The sequence below is a fragment of the Eschrichtius robustus genome, chromosome 13 (assembly GCF_028021215.1).
Source record: "Eschrichtius robustus isolate mEscRob2 chromosome 13, mEscRob2.pri, whole genome shotgun sequence".
NCBI lineage: Eukaryota > Metazoa > Chordata > Mammalia > Artiodactyla > Eschrichtiidae > Eschrichtius > Eschrichtius robustus.
Genome location: NC_090836.1, coordinates 58,595,810 through 58,617,995, shown reverse-complemented (window position 1 = coordinate 58,617,995; position 22,186 = coordinate 58,595,810). Strand labels below are relative to the sequence as shown.

Below are 22,186 nucleotides of genomic sequence, written 5' to 3'. Positions count from 1 at the left end.
GAAATAAGCCAACAATGTTCAAAGAAGTATACACAAGGATCCTCATCACAGCATTATGACATGAAAAAGAAATTTAAAACAAACTAATCTCCAAACACAATTAGTTACCATCCTATAATCAAAACCTTACATTGATCCAGATTTGTAGAATTTTTAAGTAAAAAAAAAAAGAAAGTATACTTTTTGTTTCAGAAATGTACACACATAGGTAGAAAATATCTGTAAGTCTATTCTTCAAAAATATTGAGTAGCTTCCTCTAGATGGACGGACTAAAGTGGTTTCTCATTTCTTCTTTTTGTTTTTCTGTACTTCCCTATACTTCTATCATGAAACTATTTACTTGTATAATTAATATTAATCAATAGTTTTTCCATACAATTTGTTTTACAATTTGAAAATGACAGATCGAGTGGCTCTGTGATCAGTGTATCCTTTGCAAGTATCACTCTTTCAACCCACACCCCTTCCAACTCCCCAGAGCACACATCAAACTCCTAATTTATCTTTATACCCTTTCAATGATTACTACAGTGCTCAATGTATATAAAGTATAAATACACTACATCAAGATGTTCAAGACTGCATCTCTAGAATAAAATGTGACTGTCCTCTATTAATCACCATAATAAAGGGATTCTTTAAGTTACAGAGAACAGAATGAACAAAAGTGACTTTCTTTTCAGAAGAAGTCTTTCTTTAAATAAAATCTTTTTTTCAATCCTAACATATAAAACAGACAAAAATAGAGTCATTCTAGTTGGGGGGAAGGAAGCTGATCCTGTTCACTTAGCCTTCTTGTCTTTTGCAGGCTGCTATGAAGTTTGAAAACTACAATTCAATACATTCAGCTGACCCTATGTATCATGTCAGAGCTAGAAGAGAAAGCAAAAACACACTCAATCTAATATTTATTTATTTAGCTTTTTTTTTTGCAACTATAAATTACAATCACCAGTACACCTGTAATTCTTTATAGTGTGTTCAACTAAAGAATAAGCAAACACAGCATAGGTCAGTTTAAAAGAAATCACAGTACTTCTCAGTGTAATTTGCAAAAGAGGGAAAAAGTCTTGGACCCACTCCTTGGAAGGAAATAAATATCAAGTAACCATAAAAATATTTAGTCATTTTCCAGGTCTTCAGGGAGGTTCATGCATGGTCCCAGGCAGAGCATCACAGTTCCTCTTTGAAATATCCCAGCTTTGCCAATGACATCTCTTTTCTCAACTGCATAACTTCCCAAAACATTTGATCAACTACACAGACAGAAAAGAGAAACACATAAATCATAAACTATTATCTTAATTATTTTTAATCTGTTTCACTGAAAATTTCAGATTAGCTGAAATGCCAGTCGGGCATCTCCTGATGATGTACCTAATGCTTAGACACGCTATCACTATTTCACACTAACTTCTCCATGTACTTGTGAGCATCCCAGTTTTATGAATAAATAAGCGGTATTTACCAATTTTGCTACAACGATTTGTTAGATACATCAATGACTGACTACCATTTTAGCCCAAAAGAAGGTAGGCATCTCAGTGTCCTGAGTAACTGGCAATGCTGCTGCCTTCTTGAGTAACTACACTCAGTGCTCAATTACACAAGAGTTATTATCTAACTTATGCATCTTCTTGCTATAGTTTGCTGTATCTTGGCCATTTTTCACTTTTCATTAAAACTAACAGAGTAAACAGGAAAAAAAGGAAAACAAGAGACAGTCCAGAGAACTTAGTAACATTCTTTGTAATAATAGGGAAAGATTTTGTGTATGGCTCAATTAGAAATAAAAATAAATGCAGAGGATGAACCGTAAATTTCAATTATCTGTGCTTCTGAAAGTCCCCTCTATAAGTGGGAAGAAATTTGCTCTATGTTTCAGATAATAAAAGGTCTCTCTCTGACATATGATCAGATTAGATTGATTTAGATCAGTGGTTCTCAACCTGGGAGAATGTGTCCCCAGGTGTGCATTTGGCAATGTCTGGATACATTTTTCATTACTAGCATCTAGTGAGTAAAGCCCAGGGATGCTATTAAACATCCTACAATGCACAAGACAGCCTCCCACAACAAAGAATTATCCAGTTTAAAATAATAATAGTACCAAGGCTGAGAAACCCTGCTTTATATTTAACTGCCTTAAATCCTTTTTAGCACAAGGCACAGATAATAAACAGATTGTAAAACTAACAATAATTTACTACAAACTCACTCAGTATACAATGTGTAACAAATGCTGTAAAGTGACAGAGTAAGAGGAACCAGACAAGATATCACTTTTATCACCATCACCACAACCACTCATGATCCCTTCTTCCTGTTTTCACAAAGTAGAGTACCTTTCATTCTTCCCTACAAAAACTTCTTTTTTAATTTAATTTTATTTTTTTATTCAAACAGAAAGTCACAAAAATTATAATCATCCTCATCAGTTCACTCAGTCCCATGTAATTAATTTTTTTTTCCATCTTGATCTTTTGTTAGCACTTTTATGAATTCATCAGTTTTCCATTAGAGTTCTGAAAATGCTCATTCATTCAGTTCAGCAGTATAGTCAGTTACCAGAAACTTGTACTTGTCAGTCTTTTCCAAGAATTCCTTGAAGATGAAACCCTTTTATAGGAACAATTTTGCAAAAGCATCAGAGTACACCCAGAACTGTCCGTAAATGACAAAAGACTTAAAAATGACCATGGTTAAAGATTTGATGAAAGTTCATAATAATGCAATTGACAAGGAAATTTAGTTATTTCTGAGATATACATTTTAAAGTAATAACTAGAATTGTGACTTATAACATTATACCAGAACATGTAAGATTTTTAGAAATTTCATGTAATGTCTGAAACATTTATATTAACATATTTCCATACAAATAACCCAAAGAAAGTTTAGTATTAGTTGTTTTTTGTTTGTTTGTTTGTTTTTTTATACTGCAGGTTATTAGTCATCAATTTTATACACATCAGTGTATACATGTCAATCCCAATCGCCCAATTCAGCACACCACCATCCTCACCCCACCACGGTTTTCCCCCCTTGGTGTCCATACGTTTGTTCTCTACATCTGTGTCTCAACTTCTGCCCTGCAAACCGGTTCATCTGTACCATTTTTCTAGGTTCCACATACATGCGTTAATATACGATATTTGTTTTTCTCTTTCTGACTTACTTCACTCTGTATGACAGTCTCTAGATCCATCCATGTCTCAACAAATGACTCAATTTCGTTCCTTTTTATGGCTGAGTAATATTCCATTGTATATATGTACCACACCTTCTTTATCCATTCGTCTGTCGATGGGCATTTAGGTTGCTTCCATGACCTGCTTATTGTAAATACTGCTGCAATGAACATTGGGGTGCATGTGTCTTTTTGAATTATGGTTTCCTCTGGGTATATGCCCAGTAGTGGGATAGCTGGATCAAATGGTAATTCTATTTTAAGTTTTTCAAGGAACCTCCATATTGTTCTCCATAGTGGCTGTATCAATTTACATTCCCATTGACAGTGCAAGAGGGCTCCCTTTTCTCCACACCTTCTCCAGCATTTGTTGTTTGTAGATTTTCTGATGATGCCCATTCTAACTGATGTGAGGTGATACCTCATTGTAGTTTTGATTTGCATTTCTCTAATAATTAGTGATGTTGAGCAGCTTTTCATGCACTTCTTGGCCATCTGTATGTCTTCTTTGGAGAAATGTCTATTATGGTCTTCTGCCCGTTTTTGGATTGGGTTGTTTGTTTCTTTAATATTGAGCTGCATGAGCTGTTTATATATTTTGCAGATTAATCCTTTGTCCGTTGATTCATTTGCAAATATTTTCTCCCATTCTGAGGGTTGTCTTTTCGTCTTGTTTATGGTTTCCTTTGCTGTGCAAAAGCTTTGAAGTTTCATTAGGTTCCATTTGTTTATTTTTGTTTTTATTTCCATTACTCTAGGAGGTGGATCATAAAAGATCTTGCTGTGATTTATGTCAAAGAGTGCTCTTCCTATGTTTTCCTCTAAGAGTTTTATAGTGTCCAGTCTTACATTTAGGTCTCGAATCCATTTTGAGTTTATTTTTGTGTATGGTGTTAGGGAGCGTTCTAATTTCATTCTTTTACATACAACTTCTTTTTTTAACAAGGAGAAAAAAATATGCTTGACAACTTAACACAAATCATCTGTTCTTCAGCTTAAATCATATTATCTACCAATAGGTATTCAAAAAGATTTAAATTTTATTAAAGTCATAAAAAGTACTGTATAGTTTAAAGACTGCTTTTATGCTCTGTGGCCTTTTGAAATTCAGCGTTAATTAGAGACAGGTTTCACCCCTTTTCTTTTATGCATTAAAACCTAATTATATGGGATTATAAATAAATGACTGTTTTCAATGTACTAGAGCTTGAAAACGCTAAACTAAGTTTTTATCAACACGACTGATTTTTCCAAAGAATTAAGATTCACTGGTTTACATGACAGAAAGGTAGTAGGCATCTACTAGTTTTTAAGTATAAGAAAATTTTCAGTGTTTAGAAAAATATAAACAGGAAAATTTCCCACAAATTCAAATACAAAACTGGCATGGACTTGTCCCTAGCCTAGTATCTGCTATTTCTGTTTTAAAACAATCATACATATTAAAAAAAAAACAAAAACAAAACCAAAAAAACAAAACAAAACACTGCTTTGGAGCTGTCAGGCCATATTAGTTTCTATGCCTGGTATTTAAGACATTCGGCTATAAAACCATAAGTAATCATGAAAGACTACATTAAAAATGCCATGAAAGACTACATTAAAAAATATCCAGGAGAGTCATGGGCTGACTCCCCTGGATATATCATCTGCATGTCTCAGCTGATTTACAACACAGTAATCTTTATTCCACTCAGAATTACACTCAGGACTGCTTTATTAACTCACACATGAAAGTAGAAAACACAGAAAAAAATTTATTGTTAGTGCCTTGTGGGTTCCAGTAATTAAAATAAACCTGGGGAACTCCCTGGTGGTCCAGTGGTTAGGACTCTGCACTTCCACTGCAGGGTACACGGGTCTGATCCCTGGTCAGGGAACTAAGATCCCACATGCCACGTGGCATGGCCAAAAATAAAAAATCTATTAAAAAATAAATAAAATAAAATAAATCTGACCATGTCTAGAGCTTGTTCATTTTTATTTCTTAAGGAGTAAATTCAATGGGCTTTATGTGCTTCTCTCACACTTACCATCTGGTTTATCATATACCCCTTAAAAGTTAAAACTGATCCTGCTTAAAACTCAAAATTACAGTAAAATGAGGCAAATATAAGGATTAAATACAACATGTTTAAAAGACGCATTTGTTCCCAAATTCTTCACACATTTTATTAGGCCTACAAAAGAGATTCAATATAAATGTACCAATAATAAAGTTTACTTGTGCTTACTATTATGTTCCATACTTTTTACTGAACTTTCATGCAAATATTTTATAATGAATTAAGAACACTCACCATCCTGCTGCTTCACAAGTCCCTGTTGAATATATCGAATATACGTGAAAAAGTTACATACAGAAGTGATCTAGGCCAAAAAGAAAAAAAATGTTAAACAGTCAAATATCTCACATCAAAGCAAGCTTTATTAAAATTTGTGGTTAATGAGGAGCAACTAAGCCCGCACGCCACAACTACTGAGCCTGCGCTCTAGAGCCCTCGAGCCACAACTACTGAGCCCACGAGCCACAACTACTGCAGCCTGCGTGCCCAGAGCCCATGCTCTGCAACAAGAGAAGCCACCACAACTAGAAGCCCACGCAGCGCAACGAAGAGTAGCCCCCGCTCGCCGCAACTAGAGAAAGCCCACGCACAGCAACGAAGACCCAATGAAGCCAAAAATAAATAAATAAAATAAATAAATTTAAAAAAGAAATTTGTGGTTAAGTTACTTACCCTGTATCTGCAAAAAGGAGAAATATAATAATAATTGCTTGAGTCCCCTAATTTAATTCTGTGTTTACAGGGCTTACTCTGACCTGTGAGAGCACATTTTCTGTAAAATAAGGATAAATTTTAGTTTTTTAAATTAAAAGCATTTTGCCCCTACCTTCTGGACAAGTTGTATATTCATTAAGACAACTAATATATGAGAACCGACCATGTACCAGGCACTTTGTGACGCTGGGCTATAATGATGAAAAAGACAAAATCCCTGCCCTTTGGGGCTTACATTCTAGTATAAGCTTACAGGCATAGCTTTAACCATGGTTCTAGAAATAGAAGCTAAATGTGTTAATATATGTCCTATCCTGGGGCAAATTTACAAATGAGTAATCAGCTGCAGGGAAGCTCTCAGCTTTCCATTGGGACTTCAACTTCTCTCTCAGTTGAAAAAAACTTAAAAGTGACTGCTTAAGTCTCAAAACATGTTATTGACAGCTTGCAGGAGAACAGCTTTCAGATGGGATACTTTTTGGTGTGTTGGGTTGGTATATACGCATTTAATGTGGCACCTAGGCCTAAGAAATACAAAGGAATAAGCTACCATACAAATACACTGAACCTTAACAATTACACAAAGGGTACACTACATTTAGACATACCAACCTTTCTCTTTGCATACTACAACATGTAAAATTTGGTATGAGAGGGCTTTCTGGCTGGGATTAGGCTGAAAGCCTCTTTTTTTTTTTTTTTTTTTGCCACACCACTTGTCATGTGGAATCTCAGTTCCCCGACCAGGGACTGAACCTGCGCTCACTGCACTGGAAGTGCGGGGTCTTAACCACTGGACTGCCAGGGAAGTCCCCCTGAAAGCCTCTTGAGAGCAGTGAATGTACTTTATTCATCTTTAAATGCCTGGCACCAAGCATGCGCCTGGCACACAGCAGACATTCAGTGACTGTTGGTTAAGTGACAGGCCACCCGTCACTCCACTGCTCAACAGGATCAGGCTGGGCTCACAGCAGCCCAGTTGTCAACCCCCTAAATGAGAAGCTTGACTGAAGATAGCTGTCATTCCTTGTCGATGCAAAATTAGTGTAGCTCTAAGTAAAATAAAGCAGCGAACAGCATTTTATACGACATTATAAATTATATAATAAAGAAAAATATATTAAATGAACGTTAATTTTCAGCTATACTTACCAGAAATATGATACAAATGTGCCTCCATATTAAGCAAACACATGGAGAATGTGCATTTAAAAGACGGTAATTTTGGAAGTGGCCATTCAAATCACAAAAGAATTCTTACCTTTTCAAAGAGATTTAGCCTCATTGTTCCTTTATTAGAAAATTCCTTTAATGATCTACAACAATATTTAAAAGCACTAACTACTAGCTTGGGGAGGATAGACAATCAAGAAATTTAAGGCACAAGTGTTAAAAGTCCTTGGAACTATACTATTTTAAGTATAATTTACACAAGAGAAAAAAGTAACCATTAAACTGATAAAAATCACCTTTTGGAAGCAGACATATACCTGTTTGTCTACTATTTTTCTAATTTTGAAAGGACTCAGGTAAAGTGGTTTTAAGCATCAACTTTTAAAATAATAAAAAAGTGTTTAAGTTATCTCATTTCTAAAGCCAATATATTTTTATTTGAGCTAGGATTCAACACTAAGTCTTCTGACCTCTAATTCCAATGTTTTTTTAACATGCCACACTACCTCAGTATCCCTTAACAGCTCTAGTCCCAAGATTTCAATCCTTGCTTGCCATTTTCACTTAGGGATGTCAACATGTCTAAATCTAGACCTATCATCTTGTTTCCAAAACCAGAGCCCTTCCTATTGATTTCCAAAAGTTCACAGCATCCCTCTAATCAGTCACCTCTAATTCCTTTTTTTCACGTCTTCCCTCTCCATACACTCACCATCCTCTGAACACACTGTTTTCTTGTTCCTTTATTCAGTCATATGTACTGTTCCTTATCTCCCCAATTCCACCCATGCTTCAAAAGCCCAGATCAAATCAAATCTCAAGAACAGTCCCTGATCACCACCAGTGGAATGATCTTGCCTTCCACAAAATTCTCCAAGCACCGTGCCATTCGTTTAGTGATTATCTTGGTAACCTCATCCACAAGAGCCATACTTCACGTTTCAAAAAAGAGGACAACGTCTTCTTTAGTATTCTCCACACAATATGCCCTGCAAACACCTTGGTTTCTGGCCCCATTCCCACAAGGACAACAATATTCTTAACGATGTAAATTATTCTCTAAACCTCATCTGTATAATTATTTTACTAAAATACTGTAAAAATCTACTTTAACTGAGATTCTGATTTGTTATCATTTGATATTTGCACATGTTTAATGTGTGATATATAATACAAGCATAAATTTAAAATCCTACAGTAAAAACTGCTATATTTAAAATAAGGTATAACATAGAAATTAAAAGTACAAAAAGTATTAATGACCAGGATAAAAATAACCCACGTGTTTGTTGAAGGACAGAATTTAGGAATGAAAATCTCTTCCCCAAAATTCAGAGGCCACCATACTACAGGTGTGGCATGGGAGAGTGTAAAACAGGACATAACTCTAGGTAGACGTGTGGCTCACAGAGCAAATACAGGACTAAGTTACCCGAATACCAACGCTGTGTGATGCTGCTGAGAGTGTAACGTGCGTAAAAGGAAACAAGAACTATACAACTCCTACGACTGGCTTTAACAGACCTAGTAGTTAATCTCAACCAGCTATTTCCTCCTCTGCCTGCAAAATGGCCTGATGGGATTCAATTATTACTTGCTGTGAGCTCTCTCGGGCTCTTCGGTCCCCTATACTGATCTAGTTCTTCACCACCAACTAAGCAGCTTCCTCAAAATCTTATGAAGTCACTTTTTAAACAGCTGTGGCAAACGTTTTATGTACTGTTGGTTTCAGTCTTTCCTCCTTCCAGGACCAGTTGGAAGACAGCTTGCCCTGCTACGAAATGTGGGAGTCACCCCTGAAGGTATACAACTGCCAAATATCTCTCACATATGGGAGACAGAGCTGTTTATTTACCAAGGTGAGAAAGTTTTATAATGAGAGTAGTAAAGGAGAGGACTAACCAAGCCTTCTGGTACCCTGTTTTCATGCTTGGTAAGACTTGGTCTAATTCACTGTCTTCTCAAACTATTTTTGATGGCAAGCCTCAAAAAGAAATAATTTACACAAAAGCCCAGAACACATAGCTATACATATAAGTATAACAAACAAAAATTCTGCTTATGACCCACTAAAGAGATTTCATAATCAACTAATGGATTATAACAGGCGGTTTTTAAAGAAGTTTCTAACACCTGATCTACCTGGATCCCACATATACGTTTGTAATTAAAAGGGCTCTCCACTGATGCTAAATGTGAAATCCCCACACTGCCCGGGGATTGGTCTTTGGGCTGCACAGACTTTAAATAGAAAACTGACAGGAGACTTAACACTTAAAACCAGAAAATATTAAATAACTACAACACATAAAATTTTAAAAACTCAGTATCTTCCCTAAGACATGGTTTTGAAAACATACTTTGGTCCTCCACATTCAACAGCAGATGCTTTCACAAATCGAATAGGTTGTAGTCCCACTGGTTCAATGCTTAGAGTATTGTTTTCCACAGCCTCCAGAACAGCCGAAGCCAACTTCAAAAAAAACAAAGAAGTATTAGATGCTATGCTGGCAGGAAAATATAAAAATTCTATTCTATAATAAACTAGTTTTTAAAAATTATTTTTCCCAAGGTCCACTAGATTTGCCTTAGCTAATGAAAAAGAAAGAAACCACATAATCTCGGTTTGAATTCTTTTATAATTCAAACATTGTTATGAAAGGCAATTCAGTTATAGCTAAATAACTTTTCTTATTATCTAGAAGGAGATTAAAGACATTAATTCCACACCACCCCTTACCCACAATTAACATCCACTGGTAACGTCACTGCAAAATGAATATCCTAATGCTTCATTTTGCTAAATTTATGCATTGTTTTTTCCTATTGGTCATTTATAACACAGTAATATGTGTTAATTATAGCTATATATTTACTGATCATGTATTTATGTGCACAAGAGTCTACAAAAGAATTAACTGAGTTATCAAATATTAAATGCCCAGATGGAGACGGTAGTAACTGATAAACAATTGATGAAAGACAAATTTCATTCTGGCAAGATTACTCATACTGAACAGCCTACCTAAAACCAGAGCCACAATGACTAACATATCTACATATCAAAAGCATTTTACTGTTCATCTTAACTTTTCCTTACAAGCAGTGTTATATAATTAAATCCTCTAAAGACTTAACATAAGACTCTTAGGATTAACTTTCTTAAACACTGATTAACAGGATATTTGTAGACAAACTTTCCACATGTAAGAACAAATTAAAATTATGACCTTACATTTGTATACTGCCTCGTAGTATTTTTTTTTAAGTTTTTCTGTCTACTTAATTCACTTCATTTTATCTTAACAATCCTGTGACACAGGCAAGGCAGGCATTTTTTCCCCTGTTTTAAAGATGAAGAAACTAAATAGGACTTCTTTTTAATCACATACAGATAAACCCAACAAACACCTTAGAGTGTACAGAACTTCCCTTGCACTGAACCTTGGACTAAAAATTAAGTCCTACCCCCTTACATATTTAATACTTCACTCCAATGCAACACACTGCAGCGTAAGTGATCCTCTGCTCAAATAAGGAAAGAGGTTCAGTAAGTGAATGCCAAGAAATTATTATGATCCTAATATGGAATGGAGAAAATGGTAAAATATGACACTTTATAACTTATTTATGTAAGAGATATTAAAATATGTAACATGACTTAGTAAAAGGTATAGGAACAACTCTAATGCTTTTCCGTTAAAATTTGTTTTTCATTACCTCACTTTTTGAGAAGGTTAAACATGGAAAAATATCTTCCTGATAGATTTTGTCTAAGAAAGGACATGTTCTGTCCATTATGGGCTCATCCTTCCAAGATCTGAATTCATTATACAGGGATAAGTCAGCCTGACAAAAGAAAACACAAAATAACTTTTTAAAAAGTACAAACATAAATAACTTTATAAAACTGAAACCTAATTTAAATATTACTGAAAAAGAAATACTCTTTATTTAAAATAATAATTGAACCATTCTTGATTAGTTATAATACACAGTAGTAATTTTTCTTTTTTTTTTTAACTGAAGTATAGTTGATTTACAATATTGTGTTAATTTCAGGTATACAGCAAAGTGATTCAGTTATACATATATTTTCCAGACTCTCTTCTATTATAGGTTATTACAAGATACTGAATATAGCTCCCTGTACTATACAGTATATTCTTCTTGTTTATTTTATATATAGTAATGTATGTCTGTTAATCCCATACTCCTAGTTTATCCCTCCCCCGTCCTTTCCCCTTTGGTAACCATAAGTTTGTTTTCTACATCTGTGAGTCTGTTTCTGTTTTGTAAATAAATTCATTTGCATCTTTTTTTAGATTCCACATATAAGGGATATCATATTTGTCTTTCTCTTTCTAACTTACTTCACTTAGTATGATAATCTCTAGGTCCATCCATGTTGCTACAAATGGCAATATTTCATTCTTTTTTATGGCTGAGTAATATTCCGTTGCAGCAATTTTTCTTTTTAAAAAACAATCCAAATTCCCAAATGACTAGGTGGCGCTTTTCAATGTATCCACTATGGTGTCCAAGGACACTACTATTATCCACCTCGCCAAAAAAAATAATAGTAATGTTGGAGCTTCCCTTAAGGTACAAGCGCACACTGTCCTGAATATACAAGATGATAAGTCTTTTGTGAAAATAATCAAAAAGTAATTTGGAGCCAAGTTAATTAAATAAAGTGTTTGAGGGGCTTCCCTGGTGGCGCAGTGGTTAAGAATCCACCTGCCAATGCAGGGGACATGGGTTCAAGCCCTGGTCCGGGAAGATCCCACATGCCGTGGAGCAACTAAGCCCGTGTGCCACAATTACTGAGCCTGCGCTCTAGAGCCCGCGAGCCCCAACTACTGAAGCCCGTGTGCCACAACTACTGAAGCCCGCGTGCCTAGAGCCTGTGCTCCGCAACAGGAGAAGCCACCGCAATGGGAAGCCTGCGCATCACAATGAAGAGCAGCTCCTGCTTGCTGCAACTAGAGAAAGCCCCCACGCGGCAACAAAGACCCAACGCAGCCAAAAAAAAAAATGCTATCTAAATTGAAAGAAATCAGAATTAAAGTTATGACTAAAAAAGTTTCTTAAATATTTAATAGAAACCAATGTGAATTTTAGATTTTGTCACATTCCGATTTGACCAAGTACTGAACTTCTCTCTCACTAGCATCTTTTTTATTAATAACTAAAAATGCAATTCAATTAAAATAAGTAACAACCTTGGTTATTCAATTTAATAAACTCCTGGCTTCCATGCAAAAATCTGAACAAGCACACACAGCTTCTTAATGAATAATGATGGACTTGAATTCACAATGTAAAATACAGCTTTTAAGAAAAAAATGGGAGAAGGCTGCTCATTAATTAGTGATCAATCCCCTTGGAAATGTTTTCTCATATGTAAGTAAAAACTATTTTACTCAGAACACCTCAAAATATTTCCAGTTATTATCTCAGTTATCTTTATAACATATCTTTTAAAATGATAAGGCTACCATTAGTTCTATTTTTTGTTGCTTAATTATCTGAATGAACTCTAGGACTACCCTATGGATATAAAATTCTGCTTCTCCCAGAATTTAAGTAAAAGCAATGTGCCATTCTTCAAGAAAATCACCTAAATATTTTCACACATTCTTATATTCATATTTTGCTAGAGCACCCTAGCAATAAATTTTGACTAGTCATATCATTAAAGCCACCCACTCTCCTTTATGCAACACATGACCGTTTGCTCCCTAAATGAAATATCGAGATTAAGAAACTTACCAAGTTTCCAGCAGGTACTCCAAGGTCAGCCAGGTAGAGAAGGGAAATGAAGAATCCCTGAAAGCAGCCAGCTCTAGATAAAGCCTCCCCCATCTTAATACTGAATATTTTGTACTAAAAATTTTGCTGGCAAAAACCATAACCAACACCTCAGTGATGAGAATTAATAAGTATCAACAGAGTCAGAGGGGACAGTCCTGGACGAGTTACCTCTTTGCAGTCTTTTACAATTGGCTGTATCACACTGAGGTCCTGATGACTGCCACTCATAGCACTGCTTGTACTTTTATTTCTTGTATGCCCCTTTTTAAAATGTGTCTTTCCACCGGGCAGAGGCTCTTGTGTAGGTGATGTTGGAGAACTGGACAATACAAGTGTCTTCAAAGCAGCTACTTCAGCTTGAAGTACATCAATCTTGAAAAGAAATCAACACAGTCACATACACTGAATATGTTTTATGACAGATGCAGCTAAATGTTAGCAATTTAGTTACTTTCAAAGATGAAATATAAGTTTAATCTGTATTCCCTATGGATTAATAAAAGGAAAGTAAAACCAAATGGTTTTTTTGAAGGTTTTTTTTTTTTTAAACCAAGTTTTTTGATGTTTCCATACAGTCTGGATTCAGCTGCTATTCACATCAGATGAAATTTTTTAAATTATCAAAATGTCTAACATTTCACTTATGTGCATTTTCAAAATCTTCAAAATATATTAAAAAATAGCTTATGATTAGTTGCTGTTCGTTCCTAAAATAGTAAAATCTAATAACATTTCAGTTGGCTATTTTTTAGTGAATTAAGAAAATAAATATTAACTTTAAAATGTGATTATACAATCCTTTTGATAATACATGCGATTCACAAGCCTTTAAATCATTTGCTTCTAATATAAATGGACACCAAACATTCATTATTAATTATATATATGTAGTAGCTATTTTCTTCTTTATAGTTTCCTGTAGTTTTAAAAATCTTCTAAAGTAAGCACTGCTTTTATAATCAGAACAAATCCAATAAATGTTAAGGTATTTTTAAAATAGTAATCACTAATTTCTTTACATTCTATAGTATTAAAAGCAGCAACAACTTACTTTTCCTTGTGCTTCTTTTAGCTGTTTTTCTGCTGTTGCCTGCTTGACATTTGCTTCTCTCACCATCTTATGAGCTTCCTGAAAAAGTTAACATCTCAAATTTTGGAAACAAAGTATTTAGCATTTGTTTTCAAAAATCTTTCAACACGTGTCTATGATTGAGGCAAAGCTACACTAACAAAATTTTGCCTAAAATTAAGTATCCAGCATAAACTGCTGAAATAGCAGTTGTCATCAGCCAGACCAACTATTAGGAATAAGGAATAGGTACCTTCTTTTAGTATCTATTACCACTGAGGCAGCCAAGTTGAGTTTGATCATTCTGATCAGTGCCTGTGTAAGGACTGCAAATGTGATGAAGGAAAACAGATGACCCACATGTCAAATCCAACTTCTTTGCAGTTAGGTTTTTATAATTTGATATATACACACACACACACACACACACACTATTCATTCATATTACTACTCACAGCAAAGACATACACAAGGGACAAGTAAAAATATTAACACATCAATAATGTTGCACTTTATAGGAATAACAGTTGAGAAACCTTAGAGCTTCCAATAAAAATATTCACAAAATGATATTAAATGACAATTTTGTGCAGAGCAATCTAAAAAGGCAAATCAGAGTTAACCCTTTAATAAGATCTTAACTTTTTAGTACCACAAATATGAAACTCTAGGTATTTAATTCCCCTTTATTCATATATCATTTATTCATCAAACACTTATTCATGACACCTCTTCATGAAGTACTGTTCCAAGTGTTGATAATACACTGGGAAAAGAGACAAGGTCCCTGCTCTTAAGGAGCTTACATTCTGATTACATTCTAGTAATCAAATAAAATATCTGAGTACAAATTCTGGATTTTATTCTAAATCCACTATGAAGCCTTATGGTTTTTTAAGGAAGAGAGTGACATGATCTTACTTGTACTTTAAAAAGCTTACTCTCCTGTATGGAATAATCCCTATAAAGAATAAGAATAGACTGGAACAGTATACAGGGTGCTCAAGATAATCCCCCAGGATGTAAGAACATGTATTTTAGAACTTCAGTTTACAGTTCATGAGAAGGAAGGAAGCGAGGGAAGGAGGAAGGAAGGAAGGAAATCAGCTTCAAAGACATTTAATCATTTGACAACAGAACCCTCACTAGGTCTGTTGATTGTTCAGGGGAGAGTAGAAGTTCTCCACACCAGAATTCCACGGTGGCACTCCCATTTGTCCATTTGCTCTTAGAGTACTGTAATGAACTGCAGCTTGTACGTGCCCAAGAACGTGAGTTTACAGATTATATTATTTTAAATAAGAGAAGCTTTACTATCAAAGCTTTATAATGAGATTAACTGTGAGAATATGCCATGCACAATTATGCTGGTTATCTTGTGTCAAAGTCTGTAAGAGCTATCAAATTTAATAATGAGGTAAGCCTTTTTCTTTTAAAAATAACGAATGTTTCAGCTGTGCTAGATTTTTCTGTGATGTCGCTGTCAATAAAATACTACTTGACAGGTAGTTTCAAAATAATAAACATATCTATCTGACCCACCAAGATAAGTGACATTTAAACTATGAATGCAGAAGTAACTCATGCTAAGGAGAGAATATTTGTTTAAATGTTTGGAAATGGACTCTGGTTTCATAAATAGCGGACTATGCAACTTGAAACAAACTTCCTACAGAGAACAATTTTTAAAAGCGGGACATTTTTTTAAAATTTCTTTGAAGACATTAGAGAGCTAACAAAATAGTGAAGAATCAGGGGACCAAAATGCAGGAGAACAGGCAAACCCAGGAAAGTGAGCTGGGATTTGGGGTGACTTGTCCCCTAGAGATATAAGGGATACACTGAAAAGGTATAACATACATGTTATTGGAGTCCAAAAAGGAAAGAGAAAAGAGCTAGAATGAGGCAGGAGCAGTACCTAAAATGATAATTCATAGGTTTTAGCAAATTGACAAAAGACATCAAAGGATATATTCAAAAGTGTTTGAAAACTTTTCTATCACTCTGTCATTCTGAAACTGAAAAATGATATAAGTATCATCTATAGGAGAAGTCAGCAAACTTTCTAGAAAGGCCAGATAGGAAGTAGTTTGAGCTTTGTAAGCCATATGGTCTCTCTTGTAACTACTCAACTCTGCTGCTGCAGTGTGAAAGCAGCCATAGACAGTAAAACAGTGAGTGTGGCCATTCCAATAAAAATTCATAGGCACTGGAGAGCTTCATATAGTCTTCAAATGTCACAAAATAGTCCTCTTTTGATTTTTTTCCCCCACCTCTTACCATTTGGAAATGTAAAAACCAATCTTGTCTCATTAGGTTGTACAAAAGTACATATAGGCCAGTTTTGCCCTGCAGGCTGTAGGTTGCAGACCTCTGATCTATACAAATATTCATGTCTGTATACTTACAAACTTTGAAAACAGAATTGTTTTCCTATCTGGTTAGCAGTGATTCAAATGAAGGGGATTTTCTTCTCTTTTTTAAAAAAAGTGTTTATTCAACATCTTCTGATTAACTTGCAAAAACAATTTGCTGGTATTAGAGAAGACAAAAATTCACTAGAGAATGTTCTGGAAAAGCCTTCACATAACTGGCAATGGGACTGAAAATTCAGTATAATGACTTATTACAGGAAAAGAAGTACTTGGTCCTTTTGGATCAGTATATCTGTGAGTCAGCAGCAGCATTACATCTAAATTTTAAAAATGGAATTTAGACCAGACCTTCATCTGGATCATAAATTTAAAGCAAGATTTCAAAAACAAGGTAACATATTCAATCACGCTGCTCTCACTAAATAAATATACACACACACAATATGTTTTAGTGAGAATAAAATACTTTTGTACTATTATAAAAAATCTAAGCATTTTTGTTATTTCACTCTTTTTAAAACTTTTGTGTTTTATACTGTATGTAACATTATATGTGTGTTAGTGTATGTGCATAATTTGTGAGTAAGTACATATGCTCTTAGAGCAGTGTCTAGTACATAGGAAACTCTCAATAAATAGTAGGTATCTTTATCATAATGAAGGTCCATGCTCAAATTTGTCTCTGTGGCTTGAGACAAATGGAAGTTCCATTTATGACTTTCATAGCACTTAAAGCAAGATCAAGGTCATGAATTTGAGTCCCAACTTTGCTCCTTACTCTAATTATGCCTCATTTTCTTCACAGACAAAATAACAATTTATACTATATGTGCCATATAGCATTGTTGAGAGAAAACTAAGCATATCATAGACATTTATTAAAACTGGCTGAAAAAATATAAAAACATCTTAAGACTACATATCTTTTTTTTTCATGTTAAGTGTAGACTACTTTGTAAAGCATTCTTTCAACCGACTTCATTTTATATTTTACATTATCTCAAAATCTAAAATACTAGAAGAAAAAAATATATATACACATATATACACACACATATATATAACTTTAGAGTCTTGTATTTGATACATTTAAGACTCAAGTTTGCTAAATACAAAGTATAATTATATTCAAGATTATTCATCATTCATAATAAATTCCTAATCTGAGTTTACAAGTTTACCAAAATTGTACAAATTGAGTTTATTCAAAAAAATCTTTAATTCTTAAAAAAACTACACACACATATGCATAAAATGTAGGCAGAAAACATCTTTTCGTAAGACAATGGTAAACTGAAATCATGAAGGCACAACTGAGACCACAGAAAAACTTTTTGCCCTTTTTTTCTAAATTCATATTGGTTTGAATACAACTTTCTTCATTACTGAAATCATCTTAAATCAGTGTAGTTTCTTTCCCAGAAAGTACACACAGTTAAGGCTATTAGCCATTGTTAGGTTGGGGATAAGTTAGGGATCCCAAAACTATGTTTTTTAGATAACTTTTTCATTCACTGCATGAACTGCATTTCTGGTACTTCACATGCTACTATAGAGAGGGAAAAGTTTGTTTGTTCTCCCCCTACTTCATCTAAGAAAATGCACATGTAAGTGCAGATGGATGGAAATAAGCAGGGCTAAAATTAAGAGCATGTTACATGTTACTATGTAGTGAATGTAATGATAATCATAATCTATCAAGTGTACATTCTACAGTTTCTATCAAATTTTGATCCTGTGGCAGGCTGGAAATAAAGATGTATGCCTTCTAACCTTCCTCAAATCATCCCCTATCAGAAGACTACCTCAAGGGTTTGCCATCTTTGTTATGGAATCATATAAAGATACTCTAAAGCAGCCCCTAAATAGTTGGTAAAATCAAAATTAAAATTTACCTCCTTTCTTTCCACATACACATTTTTAAACCACCTGATTCTGGTAACCCATAGTGTTTTTTTCTTTTCATATCATTTTAAGTTGTAGACTTTACATTTCTTAAAGATTTTATCTTTTTAGAGGACTTATAAATATGCATGAAGCTAAGCATATCTTTTTCAAGATTCCCTCATAAAACAATTCTATCAATATATAAAAACCATGACGTTGCTCTTGGCCAAGATGTAAACAGACCAACCTCAAATAGACTAGCTGTGAGTTCCTCCAATTCCTGTCCAAGTTGATCTCGTACTTTAGAAAGCCTCTCACACTCTTCATCTTTTAACTTCAGTTCCTATGAGAAATTGATCATTTTATTTTTTATTTCCAAAGTTCAAAGTTAGATTCAGCAGACTATACAATTTTTACTAATAAAATTACAAAATATTAATACTGCCCCCTCCTACAACATTCGCACTGAAAGTGTTTATTTAGCACTTGCTATGTGGAAACAATCAGGCAAATCTAAAATTACAAATAATTCTAATTCACATATTAAATTTTCATGTTTTTTCATAAAATATCCAAAGATTAAGTATAATTATTCATTACATGTGAAAATAAACAATTAGATAACTTCATTCTTTTTTCCTTAACTTTTCTCTGAACATATTTATTTCTATCAACCGAGGAATTTCTTCAATTATGCTGATTCATTTCAATAAATGTTCAGTGAAGTTTTTTCATGTTTACTTTAAAAATTGTTTACCTATAGTTTCATGTACCATACTGCAATTAGTCTAAAATTTCCATTAGGAGACTATACCCATTTAACACTGCAACCAGAGGCAAACAGTGTATATTACATTTAAAATTAAGAAGAATATTAATGACAAAAATCCTACATTTATACGTAACTCCTCAATAGGTCATAAATAGATGCTAAAAATTCCTTTATTAAGATGTTAAATATGCAATTTTATGTTACCTTAAATTTATCTTTCAAACTTAGAGATTAAAAAAAAAATCCAAACTCCCTATGTATCAGCCACAAATACAGTCGTGCTGTAATTGTGGTGGCAGCATAGTTTTTGGATCCCCCGACAATTCCTGACAACCAAATATTCCAACTGGGATATCAGAAGAACCAAATGACTACATCTTCAACAAAACTAGGTAAAAGAAAATCCCCACATATCTTAGACCATGAGAAAATGTGGCTACACTGCCCAGACCACAGGATCAGTCACTGTGTGGAAGGGAGCAGCTGTGTGGAAGGGACTACAGAGATACTCTATAAAGCCTCAGAACCCAAAAATCATTACAAATGCCCCAAAAGCAGAGGACTATACCCTTGGTAAAAACGGGAAGAAAACAAGTGTGAGAACAAATGGAGAAAAAGGGAAAGGTTTTCACAGGCTCCAAGTTGCAGATGAGTGCAAAAATCATACGCGGTACAGAGGCAGCAAACAGTACAGTGAAACTCTAAACACTCAGGAATCTCAAAGCATCCAGCAAAGAGACCTTTCCAGAAGGACAGAGCCCCACCATAAGGGGAGAACTCCTGGAATATAAAACCAAATTGCAGGACAGGAATAATGGAGATAGCGAGAGAGAAGGTTCAGATATTAAAGGAGGAAGGAGTGGCAAGGTTCCAAAGGAAACAGATCATTGGAAGTATTATTAGAAAAAAAATACCTTAGGATGTAATGCTAAGCACAGAGACACTAGGCTGATGGAGAAAACCTTCTTTCACTTTCATGGGTTTTCTTGTTATTAATTAGTGCCCTTTCTTTTCAGCTTAAAGAAGTCCTTTTACATTTCTTGTAAGGCTGGTATAATGGTGACCTCCTTTAGCTTTTACTTGTCTGGAAACCTCTTGATCTCTCCTTCAATTGTGAATGATAATCTTGCTGGGTAGAGTATTCTTGGCTGAAAGTTTTTTCCTTTCAGCACTTTGAATGTATCATGCCAGTCCCTTCTGGCCTGCAAAGTTTCTGCTGAAAAATCTGCTGATAGTCTTTTGGGAGTTCCCTTGTATGTAACAAGCTGGTTTTCACTTGCTGATTCTGATATTCTCTTTATCTTTAACTTCTGACATTTTGATTATGTCTTGGTGTCTCTTTGAGTTCTTTTTTGGAACTCTCTGTGTTTCCTGGACCTGGATACCTGTCTCCTTCCCCAGGTTGAGGAAGTTTTCAGCCATTATTTCTTCAAAAAATTCTCTGCCCCCTCCTGTCTCCCTTCTCCTCTGGGACCGCTATAAAGTGAATGTTGTTCCACTTGATAGTGTTCCATAGGCCCCTTAAGCTACCTTCACTTTTTTTTCATTCTTTTTTCTTTTTGCTGCTCTATTTGGCTGAGTTCTACTGCCCTGTCTTCCAGATCACTGATGCTTTCTTCTTCTTCATCATCTATCCTCTTGTTGAACCCCTCTAGTGTATTTTTCAGTTCTACTATTAGATTCTTTGGCTCTGTGACCTGTTTGGTACTTTCTTATATTTTCTATCTCTCTGTTGAAGTTCCCACTATGTTCATCCATTCTTCTCCCAGGTTTGGTGAGACCATTATTTTGAACTCTTTATCAAGTAAATTACTTTTCTGTTTCATTAAGGTTATTTTCTGTGGTTTTACCTTGTTCTTTCATTTGGAATATATTTCTCTGTTTCCTAATTTTGACTCTCTGTGTTTGTTTCCATGTATTATGCAAAATAGCTCCCTTTCCCAGTCTTGGAGGAGTGGCCTCATTTAAAAAATGAACTTTATTGTTCAAGTCCTAGCTCTTGGTTGCCTCTTGAACCTTTGTGACTATCTAGGCAGCCTGATTTATTCTTGACAGGTCCCAGTTGTGAGGGTTTGCCAAGACCTGTCAGTGTTCCAAAGGGCAAGACCTTACTCAGCATCTAGTTTCAAGCTGATGAGAAGCCAGACCCTTAGGCAGCAGCTTTTAAAGTATGAAAATATATACAGTCCCACAGGACCACAATTGAAAACCTCGCCAGCCTCCAGACCAGGTGATCTTGAGGTGTCCCCTTGGCAACAGTTGCAAAAATCAGGGCACCAGACAAGTGCTCAAGCTCCTTTCTGGTAGGTACCTGCGAGCTGTAGCAAGGCCAAGGGAGACAGCAAAGATGGCATCCCCTGGCCTACATTCCCTGAGAACATGCCATGCCCTTCAGAACAGGCTGAAGCTCCAGGACAAGTAAATAGGATTTTTCACAGGAAGACTGGGAGTGTGCTTCAGTCAGCTATCTATGCCATACCCTGGGGATGGTAGTCTGCCAAGAACTGTCTCTCCAACTGTTTCAGTCCCATGGGGCCCCAAAAACACAAGCCCCCCTCTGGCCTCTAGAGCCAGGCATTCAAGGCTCTGTGTGGACTGTGTGCACCCACTGGCTTTAGCAGGGCTGCAGGAGAGCAAGGGGCTGGCATGTGCCCACTGGCTTTCCTGAGGCTGTGGGAGAGCACAGGGATGCAGAACACTAGCAAGGTAGAGGGAGGGCGCAAAAATGGCACCTGCCAGTGCTTGCAAGATAGAGAATGCAAAAACAGAGCTTGCCAGCACTTCCATCCCCAGAGAGAGTCCCAATAAGCCCCTCCCGCTCTGGAGGATGCTTTAAGATTAGCAGATGAATGTCCTCACTTATGGTCTAGGCACTTTCCAAACTGCTGCTTTTGTGCTGGGTCCCAGGGTAAGAGAGTCTGCGTGTGAGCCTTTAAGAGTGAAATCTCAGTTCCCTACGGCCTTTTGGGTCTCCTGGACGTAAGCCCCATTGGTTTTCAAAGCCAAACATTTTGGGGGCTCATCTCTCGAGTGCAGGTCCCAAGGATTAAGGTGCCTTATGTGGGGCACAAACCCCTTGCTTCTCAGGGAGCAGCTCTGTGTTTGTGAGATCCCTCCTGATT

The 22,186-nt window shown here is 35.5% G+C and overlaps 1 protein-coding gene across 4 annotated transcripts in view; it reads right to left on the bottom strand.

Annotated features, from left to right (window-relative positions):
- Positions 1-938: 938 nt before the first annotated feature.
- RAB3IP (RAB3A interacting protein) overlaps positions 939-22,186 on the bottom strand; it is a 64,540-nt gene continuing 43,292 nt past the window's right edge. For all 4 annotated transcript variants that reach the window (XM_068561579.1, XM_068561576.1, XM_068561577.1 and 1 more), the window contains exons 4-11: positions 18,540-18,635; positions 14,013-14,090; positions 13,130-13,333; positions 10,865-10,993; positions 9,505-9,617; positions 5,930-6,029; positions 5,492-5,561; positions 939-1,257 (exon numbers count right to left, since the gene is read on the bottom strand). In XM_068561579.1, the coding sequence (XP_068417680.1) occupies positions 1,175-1,257; positions 5,492-5,561; positions 5,930-6,029; positions 9,505-9,617; positions 10,865-10,993; positions 13,130-13,333; positions 14,013-14,090; positions 18,540-18,635 (873 nt within the window). In that variant the 3' untranslated portion in view covers positions 939-1,174. The remainder of the gene's footprint in view (positions 1,258-5,491; positions 5,562-5,929; positions 6,030-9,504; positions 9,618-10,864; positions 10,994-13,129; positions 13,334-14,012; positions 14,091-18,539; positions 18,636-22,186) is intronic.